Source organism: Falco cherrug, chromosome 3 (genome assembly GCF_023634085.1).
Source record: "Falco cherrug isolate bFalChe1 chromosome 3, bFalChe1.pri, whole genome shotgun sequence".
NCBI lineage: Eukaryota > Metazoa > Chordata > Aves > Falconiformes > Falconidae > Falco > Falco cherrug.
The window spans coordinates 50361510-50374493 of NC_073699.1; the positions used below are offsets into that span (position 1 = coordinate 50361510).

At 34.7% G+C, this 12984-nt stretch overlaps 1 protein-coding gene across 5 annotated transcripts in view; it reads right to left on the reverse strand.

Annotated features, from left to right (window-relative positions):
* SNTG1 (syntrophin gamma 1) overlaps positions 1 to 12984 on the reverse strand; it is a 359106-nt gene that overhangs the window by 32653 nt on the left and 313469 nt on the right. For all 5 annotated transcript variants that reach the window (XM_055705965.1, XM_055705964.1, XM_055705969.1 and 2 more), the window contains one exon: positions 3796 to 3948. In XM_055705965.1, the coding sequence (XP_055561940.1) occupies positions 3796 to 3948 (153 nt within the window). The remainder of the gene's footprint in view (positions 1 to 3795; positions 3949 to 12984) is intronic.

The following is a 12984-nucleotide window of genomic DNA, read 5'->3' on the forward strand; positions in this document are numbered from 1 at the left end:
CCTTTACTGAGAAATAAAATTTGGCAAGGAGACAGTATATCAGATTTAAAATATTTATTGCTATCTAACTCGTGACCTCCCACCTCAGCACCAGAGGTCAACCTACAATGCGCATTGCAGCACCATGCTGAGCTGGCACAGTTACCTCTGCTTAAGCACAGCACTGTGCCTGGGCTAATTAGGCTCACTGAGAAGTTAAGATTTATGAGAAACAGGACATAGTCTTGATTCAATGCTGTGCTGAAAGAGCAACCTGCTTCCCGGGCTGAAGGCTCTTTCTACAAAAGACAGTGCACAGTTTGTGGAGAAATAGCATCTAGTTCAGCTCAATGTAATTATCGGTAGGAAGGAACTGCATTGTAACGTGAAGACCACCAGTAGTAGCTGATTCTTTACCTGTTCTTTACTTGTACATAAGAGCAGTCTATGCCCTTGGACCATGTATTGCATGATGTCCAAACAATTCTGAGAAGCAAAAATTTGAGAATAACAAAAGGATCTCTAGTTTCTTTAGGGAAGAATGTCCCTTGCTTTATGCATGTGTTGCATGCACTTGCACATGATTCTGGTCATAAGTCAGAGTAGGAATGTGAACTTTCAGACACTCATAAATGCTATTAAGATTTTTCTCATCTTTAATTTCTTTAATTTTTCTTTTAATTCAGACATTTGGAAAAAACAAAATTGCAGATACTCTTCCCAGGAGACTTGATAATTTACAATTTCTTATACATTTAACAAACACTTTAAATCATTAAAAGTGACTATTAATAATATATATTGTGGATGTTTGACTTTGGTTGCTGATTTCTCACACAGACATCATTAAAACCTTAGCAGAACTGAAGCATCCCCCTCCCAAAAGAAGCAGAAGAAATGTCAGCACTCACTTCTTGTTCTCTTACAGAATACAGAATCTTAAATTTGGTTTATGCATAATTCAGCAGGTCAGGCAGGGGCAGAAGGAGACAACTCAAAGTTGTTCCTTAGATTCTGTTCCCTCAATACACAGTTTAAATTATGGAAAGAAAGACACCTTGTAAACCTAGAGTAAGCTACCTCTGAAGCTAAGAGAAACCATACTATAAGTTCAAGATTTAATTCAGACGTTTGAACTCAGATTCAACTTCGATGGGGACAAATGTTAAAGTACTGTAACACAAAGCAGTTCACACAATAATCCTTATATTAGGGAACAAACAACTGCAATACAAACAAGACCTACAGCAAGAAAAATATTCATGATGGAAATTGTGAATATTTTTAGCATAAAGTAACAAGAAAACAAAGAGAACCTGACAATCATTGCAAATCATTATACAACCTATAGTAGTCTCAGATTCTTCGTAACAATGCTGTGAGACAGACAGTACAGAAAAAGTTTCTCCATTTCAACTAAAGTTTTTTTCTAAACTGGTATCAACTTGGCTATCTCTCTTCTTATATTTTTCTTTCAAAAAAAAAAAAAATGCCTAATTTTTGGTTTAGATATACCTCTAACAGAAGCTCTGACTTAGGCTTAAACAGAATATAGTACATATTTATAGTAAGGCATTTAAAATATGTTTTTATTCAGATGTATTCTTTAGAATAACATCATAATAGGGCCCTGAGTATCCTCTTGTTGAGATTAATGTCAATTTATACTTGTAACTGAGTAACTCTGTTATTATTTGTTTGATTATGGAATAGCACACAACACATTTGAAGAATTGTAAATGGCGGTTTTAAACTGCAGTTATATTTTCAGAATTACATGGTTTCATAGTAAGACAAACCTGCACACACCTGGATTATCATTCACATGGAATATGAACTTTCATATGAATTTGATTACATAAACCACAATTTTATATAAAATGTACAGTCGATACCTTAATTTTGAACTTGTCAACCTTCTTCCTCACAGAGCAATGAAAGAACTTGTTGGAGACAAATTATACCATTACTTAGTCAAACCAGATTTGTCTGAGTCTGCAAATTGGTGGATGAAAGCAGTAACAATTGATGAAAGAAAAATGAGGAGGCCAAGACCAGTTCTATTAAAAATTAGTATTTTTTTTTCCAAACTGAGAGACAGAAAACGAGGCAAGAAAATAAAGGAAAAAAGGTGAAATTGTAAGTGTGAGTTACACAACAATAATAATAATAATAATGAGAAGCTTATTAGTCCACCTTCACAAATTTCCTATAACCAATCTCAGGAAATCATGACTTCAAGTTCATAATTGCTACTCTGAACATCAGCAGAGTGAAAAGAGGTGAAAAGGTTAAGATTAATTTGAAGTTAAGATTATGAGGGAAATTCTTTTTGGGAAACATGGGAGCAATTTTGAATAAATGTACTTCTAAAATCCAAGAGACAAATCTAAAGTAGGAATGCTACAGCATGAACCAACATTAGAGTAGAAGAAATATGAAGTGGCTTCTGGGATAAAAGTTGTTCAAGAAAATTGCTGTATATTCTTTTGCTGATGGCACAGCAGTGCTTCTACAATGTTGCGGTCAGTTATATGAGAAGGACAAAGAATCTCAAATATCTAGAAGCAGAGGACATGTTGCAATTTTTATATAGAAAAACTACATTTACATTTTTCAGCATAATCAGAGTTCAAAAGGTATGAATAGTTCCTATAAAAGGTAGCAGAGTGCATGAACTTAAAAGTTGAACCTTCTTCAACTCCTGCTCCAACAAAGGTAATATGCATTAAAACCGACAGCAGTGTAGTTTTTGCAACAGGGATCATCATTAGTATATACAAGTTCAGTCCATCTGCATGTGTTGGTTCATAGGGCAGAAGTCTAATATTTTACTAACTAACCGTTCCTCTAAATAAACAAAAACCAAACAAAACCAAACAAACAAAACACCACCTGTCAGTACTTGCATTTGCAGAAGGATGCAGAAAATGAGTGCAGGGTAAGTCAGCATTAGCCAATACCTGCACAGGCTGATATGGTAATACAACTTTTGTAGGGGTATATACAGAATAACTCATGGCAATATCAACTAAAGCTGTTCCAACCACATGTATTTTTTATGATTAGAACATCAACTAGGTGAATTATAGTTTAATTGGGTAATTTATAATTGTGGTGGGTGTTTTTTCCCTCTTATTTTAAATCGAAAAAAGATGACTTTTTGGTCATGTGAGAAAAACAGAGCTGTCTTTAAACATTGTGGTATGTAGTTTTGCTGTAATAATTCACTAGTAATCTGTACCTGAATGTCATCCATCTCTGCTCTGTTACCCGACAATTGAGCACATACACAAGAAACAAGTAAAGTGTGAAAAAAGAATCATGTATTTCAGTTACAATTTGTTCTTGCTCGCATCCAGGAAGTACTCTAATTCAATGTGCTCTCATTCCTGATTATTACAAAGGCCATTCCTGCAAAGTTCTCTTATGTTATCCAGTAACAAATAAAGTAGCATGTAAAAAGAGTATGTAAGGATATCTAAACAGCTGGTTTTACCCCTGATTTATAGATTGTTTTTCCTTTTTTGTCCATGAACTTCAGTTAACAAATATGTATCACCTATAGTCACAATAACTCAATTCATAATCACCTGAGTACAACATAGATAGTTAGCATTTGAGGTGATCTCTTCTGAATGTTAGATTTCAAGCTGTACAGGAACACTAAAAAAGTTTTCATGCAATTATACACATAAAATATTAATAATTTGAGAGCTGCAGGAAGTTAGAGTATTTCTTGAATTGTATCATTATTGCATATAGGCCTAATTTGTTAATATACCAAAAGGTAACAATCAAGACAGTTGTTCTCACCTGTATCCGTTCAACTTCTAAAAAAGTTGCTGTTTGGAAGGCTTTTTCCCATAGTGTTAGGTCAGACTCTAGTTCCACAGAAAAGTAAAGATCTTCTCCAGATTCAGACTGGACACTGAAGCCATGTTTCCGACGGTCCAGTAGATCACTATCCTGATGAAAACCTGAAGTTATATAATCTGGCATACATCAATTCATATTTTTAATTGAAAATATCTGTGTCTCAGACCTCCTAGCATTTTTAAATGGCATTTTAAATGATACAACACTGTAGTAAGTACTGAGATCTGAGGAACTGAAAATTAGGGGTTTGGTCTAAACATTGACATTTCTATAAATTTTAAACAGGATGCCTATATTCAGAATGCTACAGAACAACACAGCATATCTGGCATAAATTCCAGTATTTTAGCAATTCACTTTTCAGAAATGTTTCCAGCTATATGCTTATATTTTTAGATAAATTCTATAAAAGCTATCCACTTTCTGTTCACAAGACAGGAACAGAAATAACACCTTCTCTGACCTACTTGACTCACCCACCCCTACCCTAGAAGGCTGGCCAAATGAAGCAAGACTTTTATTTAAACAGTATAAAGAGTCCATCTGTCCTATTTTCCCTATAGAGGCTGGAAAAAACAAGTTCCTATTTCTGGTGTCTTAAAAAATCCAGCATAATATTTGTCTATAGCTGCACACTGCCACTAGAGAGTATGGTGGCTGCCAGTGGATAGGTTGCTGGCTTTGGGCCTGGAAGGGGAAGTTACTTTTGGCTTTACATTCAACACCACACCACACAATGGATACCAGGTTATAAATATGTAATGTTTAATGATTGATAGCATTTGTAATTGGCACAAACTCAAATAAGCAAGTTAACCAGGAAATCCATCACTAAAATGGTCTTAAATGTTTGCTTTTGGTTTTGTTTTGTTTTGTTTTAATACAGGAGGCTTTATGCTACAATTCTGGCACGCAACGTGTCAGAAATTTGTGAAAAATATACTTGCAGAAACAGTTTTAATTAAATTTTCCCCTACTATGCCAAAGCACCTCTCTCAAGCCACAAGCTCACCAGCTGTCCTTGCAAATACATCTGGTAATTTGGGTATATGTAGACTGGGTGCAATTTCTACAATACTACCCCATAGCAGAGGGCACAGCTGAGATCAGCAAAGGAGACTCACAAGACAGCATTGCTTTGTGGTTATACACAATTTGAATAGAGCAAGGCAACTATAATCAGCTGTTACAAGCTGGAATAGCACTTTACACTGCTCAATCATCTTTCTGGAGCAGAGAAGCAGGAACTTAAACTGACTGAGAATGGAAACATATAAAACTGAAATATATTTTATCTGTATGAAACTATTAGAAGGCAATGGTAGAATAAACACTATTTTCGTCTTTCTTTTCATTCACTAGACATGTGACAGACCTGCTCAAGAAAGCCAGTACAGCATATGTTCGTGAATTGCTCCTGGTTCAGAACTGCTTTACAGTTTCTGGAAGAATCAGCTAGGGAGGCAATATACCCCCTCTTTGCAATCACCATGACAAGTACGAGTTGCTCAGATTTCAAAATGACCACCCACCGTGGAACAATCTCTTTTCTTACTTCCACCAAGCCCTAAGCTTAGTAGCTCAACAGCACTAACTCACTGATGAAAAAATCAGAATGAACACAGGCTGTTAGATCTTGAAACCTGCATTTCCAAAAAAAATTAAGCGTTCTCACAGACTTTTTCCCCAAGTGTTCAGAGGGATGCGTAGTTGAACTAGTTAGATGTAGCTAAACAATAGCCTACTTGCTATGACAAATACTTTTGTCTCTTTTTTTTTTTTCCTTTCCACTCAGGCCTTTCTGCTAAAACTAAAATGTCAATGCTGCTCACAGTACATTTTGACCAGCATTCAAAAGATGTCATAATGTTGCTAATGGCACCTATGCTCTACTGCACAAACAGCCTCAAAGTGCACTGAGCGGCAGCACTGTGAGGAATGTTTATAATCTTGTGGATATGTGTAGCAACACATAAAACATACTATCTAGCACCTGACTACACAAACTTCATCAACAGGAACTGGATGAGTAAAAGCACTTGCCAGCCCTCACTTCTCCTGGGTAGAAAAGCTACTTTGTTTAGTATAACAGCACTTCTCTAACAGGTCTTAAGCAGGGTCTTAAAATCATTATAGTCCTGGAGCTACACCTGATTGAATGGGTCTGTTGGTCCATAATGAAATGGACTTACTCAGTGAGGAGTCTGACAAAACTCGTGTGTAAGGTACATCTCTTTCCCAGGGAAGGTTTTAGTTCTTCATAGCTACAACCACAGAAGAAACTAAAACTACTTCGAACTCATCTTCAGCTAGTCTTGACAACAGTCAGTAGAGAACAACTAATTATTACTAATCCAAACTCTTAAACCTCATTTGAAACAAGACTGTGGCACTATGTGGGATCACAGGAATCACTACCATTAAAGCAGTTGAAGTAATAGCCCCTGTTTTCAAATAGGAGGAAGTTTAGTGGTAGGGCTTGGTTCCAGACTGCATATCTCTGTTTACCCAGGCACAGTTAAGGTTTAATTGCATTGTTAGACTCTCCCATTCTTACAGGCTTTTTTTCCAATTGAGAAGAATATGTTGGCTATGAAAAAGGGATGAGCTCTTATGTAGAAATTGAAAAATGAAATGTTAAACGATTTACTGAAATGGATCTCCATTAAAATGTGTTTTAAAAACACAAAAATCTCAGAAGTCAAGTGATTAAAAAAAAAGCTTGTGTATTTTATTATCAACATTGCTAGCAATAATTGTACTGGATTTTACTAAGCATTGTATCAAACCTAGACAATGAAAAGAGAAAGAAGAGCTAAATGGGATCTACAATATTAATCCGTGTTTTTGCTATTTATATATGAAAATGAGAACATTTTGATTTAAAAAAGATCTTATCAATACTAGGTAGCATTTCCCCTTATGGTTTACATACACAAACTTTAGAATATTTCAACTACTACCTCGTATTGTGAAAAACAACACACATGATGTACTCATTTATTATTGGAATTTACATTTTTACATTTTGTGAAATTCTTACTTGGAATGAAAACAAAATTCAACATTTCCACAGAAATAATAATTTTCCACACAAAAATATTTTTTTTTTTTACTAGTTCTATTGTATGTACTTATGATTTTGATATCAATGTCTGTGGTTAAGTCCATGGTAAGAAAATTCAAGTCAAATATATGTAAATGTTGTACTTTAGTTTTAAAAAATTTCTGACATACATATAGTTAGCCCTTTCCTTCTTAGTGGTATTTCATTCTATTTGTAGAAATACATTGCTGCAAGGCTCCCTTTAGTACTTCTTCTGTTTCTTTTCATTGCAAGATCTTCTTTTAGTTTTTCATTTGTTTTCAGACATTTAAAAAGTGAAATCTCTATTCCAAATTTATAGATATAACCATTTCCATTTGTACAGTGGATAACTGCAGGAAACAATATGCAGGCAAAGCTAAAATCCAAATGTCCCTGTAAAGGTAGGAAATTGAAGCAAATTTTTTTTCTTAGGAATCCAACTGAGAATTGTTCAAAACTCTCCACAAATTTAAGATAAATTTGTTAGGAGTCTCAAGAACACGTGTGGAGTAAGCAGAAATCTTCATTAATTATCTTTTACAAAATGGTTATTTCAGCTAAAATATAAAATGTCATTCCACCCATTTAAGAATTGGCTATGACACTGTATTTTTATAATCGCTCACTAGTCAACGATGGACATGAGCCAATTTCATGTTGATTTTTTAAGAAGTCTTTCATACTGTTTATGATTAGCTGTACCATTTGCCCCTGATGTTTTCAGTGAGAATTAATACAGATTTTCTGAAGAGTAACAGTCACAAAACTTGTAGCAGTATGCTACTTCCGTACTGGAAGGATTGCTGAAGGATGGGCTGTGAGGAAAGTCCTTGGCTTACACCCAGCTTCAGGGTAATCCAGCATCTCTGCTGACAGCATGGTATGACTCCTGCTTGCCTAATTAATAATGATGTCCATGTTAAGTGAGAGCAATAAATTTATCTAAGGGAACCAAGTATGGCTCATTAGGCAGGTCCTTTCAAGTTAAGGCAGAATGCTTCTTTATCACTAAGTAGTGACATGCCTTCTCTTCTGCAAAGGTAATCTTTTCTCTTCTGAAAGACTGCGCTCTCCAGAAGCAGCACTGCTCCTTTTCAATTACTTGTGCCTTTTCATTTTATGTATGATGAATACATTACCCATATAATGGCTATTATTTAAATCCACTAAGATGCAAGAGACCTTCAACATTTACCATATCAGTGAAAGTTGGGTTGTTCTATTCTACAACAGTCTGTGCAATAGAAAACAAAGCTAGGTCTACCGGTTTCATGGTCACAGCATGATTTTTACCCAGGAAGTGCTCAAGAACTGTCTGGAAGTCTGGTTTACCTGTTAAGTTATATGTAATACACAGAGCAATTTGGTGACAGAACCTCAAATGCTGGTTTTGAAAGGAAAAACAATTCATGTCAAATGTTCAAAACCATCCTAATCAGAGTTGTATACCTAAACAGACAAAATAGATCTTGGCTTTTGAGATGACCTTATTTGAGCTGTTAAAATTAGGTAATTAGTCATGTTTGTGATATTAATTACAATAATTCTTAATAATACACAGATAAGGAAACAAACACAACCTGTTTTCTTTGTTGACTAGTTTAGACATTCCCGCAAAAAGAAATCTGTCCTATCATAACCAAGATTCCAACCTAGCACCTCAATCAGCTGAAGATAAAAGCATTTTCCCATCAATTTAAGAGTGCAATAACTTCAAGGTGACTAAAATTAATCACATCATGCCTTTACACTTGCTGTCATCAGTGCCCTGATTATTTTACTGTTTGTGCCTCCCTTCACTTATCAGCTCCGTCCACATAAATATACATCCTTCTTTCTCAGGGATTCTAATGATCTACTTAATCTGAAAATTTGGGAACACTTTTCTTGAGCATCACCATTAGTTGCTATGGAGATGGTTCTAATAGCATTTATAGGCAGCAGGGAATAGATTCACTCCAGAATGAAAAAAAGATACTGCTTCTCCAACAAATCCTCATTAATGAAGTAATAAAGAAAGAAAGACCCATGGAGGCATGGACATGTTTGTACATAACTCATCTTATTTGGACCCTTCTGATTTTAATGTTAAAAATCATATGAGAAATGTTGAAATTGAGTGTGTGTGTGTATATATATATATATATATATATATGCATGTAAATACACTCAGAATGCCAGCTAAACTAAAACTGGATATAATATTTTTCAATGCCCACATTTTATGAAAATGTTTTCTCAAGGGACAAAATAATTATTATTACAGGATAAATTTCAGTTTCAAATTTCCATAAGAAAGATCTATCTGACTGCTTGAGAGAAACAGAAATGTTTATTCCTTGTAACCTATTACATACAGCAGTTTAGCTTAAATTACTTTCCTATTCTGACTGAATAGGAAAATTAATTTCCTGTTCTGTCTGATTAAAAGATGATGCAGTCTCAAAGACCCTCATCTGAATCAGAGCAAGAGTTTGAACACAGGTTTCCCCTGAGCCAGTGCCATAACTGTACCTGTTTCTTAATGACTGCTACACAGAAATGTGTTTGTTTTAATGTCATATGAGGAAAAATTTCAAAATTTTCATAAAACAGTCTAATCTATTGGGGAAAGAAATTATTCTAATACTTTCCAGAGAAGCATTGGTGATTATTTTCTGCTAAAAAGAAATCAGAGACTAATGTAATTACAAATAGAGATTTAAAAATGTGCTGATCATTGCTTTGGAGAGTTATTAAGGTTTTGTACCTCTCCAAATTTTGAAGCATAATCTGCTGGAAATTAAGAACATATTAGAAAGAAATTTAAGAACAGATCCCAGATAAGTAAACATAATGATAATAGATAGCAATGCTAAAGAGTCATCCTATCTTTTCATTCTGAGCCCTTGTTTACAACTTTCTTAAATTTAAATAATTGTAGCTGGGGTTTTTTTTCCATGTTAGTTGCCTGCTTGAGGATATTTCTTCTTTTCATATTAAAACAGCTGAATCAGTTCTGTGAAATAAATTAGAAAAAAGAATGAAATCGGTTTGTCCATGTTAAAAATAAAGAAACAAACAAAGAAGCAGAACCACCCCCTGAAACTACTTTTGGGGCTGCTCTGGGGCCTCTGTTTTTTGGAATGGCATCAGCTGCTTCAGGAATGGGAAGAAACTTTTGCTGCCCTTGGAAGGAAAAGAAAAAAAGAAAAAAGGAGATTCACTGAAAAATTCAGTTCTGGGCAAAATTTGGCTGATACCATTTTGAAGATTTCATTCTGAACATGCTCCATCCACATGATGTATAGGAAGAGAAGAATGTTCCCTACTTTTCCCAGCTGTTAGGGGTTGTTTTGCTATTAGCCATGGAAAATGAGAACAGGATACACTACTTCTCCTTCAAGACGCTATGTACCTCTTCAAGAAAATAAAAAAGCACCTGACCCTAAAACAGAAGTGGACAGAGAAATTATGTGGAAGAAAAGTCTTACAGTTCTCACATGGTGAAATTTTTATTGGTTGTTTTTGGTATTTTGTGAGGTTTTTTTTCAACTTTAGATGCATTTATTTTAAAGGTAGGAAAATGTCTTTTGAAGGTCTTCCTCATGAAGGACACAAATATTGGAAGAATAAGAATTAAATCTGATTAAATAAAAGGCTGTAATATTACCCACCAAACTGATTATTCATTATAATAAAAGCATTATGTACTCTTCCCTCACCCCCTTTTTTTTCCCCTTTTTCCAAAGAAATCCTTACCTAAATACCTTGACAATACATTATGGCTGGCTGAGAATAGGTTAGCATAGCACAGTGAAAGCATTTGTATTGGATATCAACAAGTTAGCAAATTTCTATCAGCAAATGTGTAAAAAATTGTATTTTACATGCACTTGCTACAGAGTTCTGAAGAAAATTCAGAAGTACCTATGGAAAAGAAGATCCTAACATAAAAGAAGATAAAAAAAATTGTTAGGAAATTAATATTTCTGGTTTCAGTGTTGGCTCTGGCTTTTGAGAGTAGTATGTAGACCTCCACTGTGAAGAGAATGCACCAAAGTAAATTTTCAATAGTTGTCCCTAGGACAGAAACAAACTATTTCATATGAGGAACGGGACACAGATCCAGTGAAAAAATACAGTGTGATCACTGTTACATGAAAACCTATAGTCCTAAATTCTTTATTCAATAAAACTGCAACATCTTATGCTAAATTTAATTATTGCTATAGTCAGAAAGACAGGAAAAAACCCTCAAATAATTAATGCATGTGACCAGAAAATAAGATAAAAATGCTACACAAAAAATCTACCAAAATTGATGTATAAGAACATATTAGTGGATAAATTACTGAAATAATGCATCACTCCAGTCTTGAGAAATGCCCTAATTTGATTAAGTCAATGAAAGGTAATCTTCTCAAACTTTGGATAAATTTTGAATATCTGGGATGTCAGACATATACTTGTCTTTCCTGAGTATCCTCATTCAATATCCACATTTATATTTCACACCTTATTTCTGATCTTTTTCATCATTCCTTTTGCCTTATGTTAAAAATTTAATTTGTCTTTGTCTTTCAAGGAGGTTGCAACACCATTGTCTGTCTCATAACTAGACAGGCAGCAGAGCAATTTCTTAGAAGGAAAAGCTGATGCCTTTAACCAATAGAGACATTGCAGTAGTCATTCAAATGTATATTTTCTGTATCTCTTTCTTTTCCTCTGTGTGTTTACCATTTCTTCCAGGAAGCAGGATCAGCCTCTGAGTTCGGCAACCCCAGCCCAACACAACTGAATTGTTCTTTCCCCAAAAGGTGACAGTGTATACTGTCCTAACATTGTATTAAGTATGTCAAAAAGGTAGGGTTTTTTTCCCTTTAAAAAAAAAAACAAAACCAAACAACTTCTCTAAAGTTAAAGCAAAACAGAAAAAGCCTTACTTAATAACTTCACATTTCAAGTATTTTTTGTCCTTCCTTTTCCAATTCAAATAAACACTTAACAAGACTTTATATAGAGGCAGCTGTTGTGCATCTAATAACACCATCTCTTTGCTTTCAAAAAAGTCTTATGTGTACAGTTACAGGAACATCAACACCTTTAACAACCAAGGCCCATTAAATTTATCCAAATTAACACCACAGATTGGTGACTGTATCGCTGTGTACATGTTGAAGAGAAATGAACTGACATCACATATAGAATCACAGAAGACCAGGATAATCAGGCCAGAGGTGTGGTCACCTACTGCATACCTCTATGCAAGGCCGACACAGCTACACACCAGCTTATGCTTACAAGGACTGAGTGATGGAAATTCAATGGACTCATCAGGAGTGAGAATTTGTCTTTATTGTGTAACTGAAGCCAACTTAATGATGGTCTGAATGCCAGTGGACACTGAGATCATTTATGACTTTTACTATTTTTCTTGTAAGACAATTGTAATTCTAGTTAGGGTGGGAACAGGTCCCCTTTTCTTCAGAGACATCAAATACTCTTAAATTTAAAACAAGGGGCAAACCAAAGGCTGAAAATTACTTCAACTGTTTAGAACTGAAACGCTCAACAGTTTAGCACTTTTTCTAAGAACTGGTACCTGGTTAAACCCTGACTGAAAATCTATTTTTCTCTGGATGCAGCATTAATATTCATAAAAAGGATTCATTACTTATGCCTCCTAAGCAATTTTGTGTGTGAAGTACTTTAGTGGAATCATATCAGGATGCAAATCTCAGCCATTGAGCAAACTACATTAATAACAGACCTCAAAACATGTTCTTTACCATCAATTTATATGTTTCTGTGTCTATCGGCATTAATTTTAAAATTAATCTGAATATATAAACATTTTCAGTAGTTTAGCATGTATTTTATATCATCCTTTTCCCATCGTTGGCTTATTGGAAATGGAGAATAAAATTACATGAAATTTAAGTGGGAAAACTAACATAACTGCATTTGAGGATTTTACACATACTAACAGCTAAATAAGGGAGGAAACACAAGTCTTTTGACACACCAAGTTGGTCCTGATTAATATAGTAAGGCAA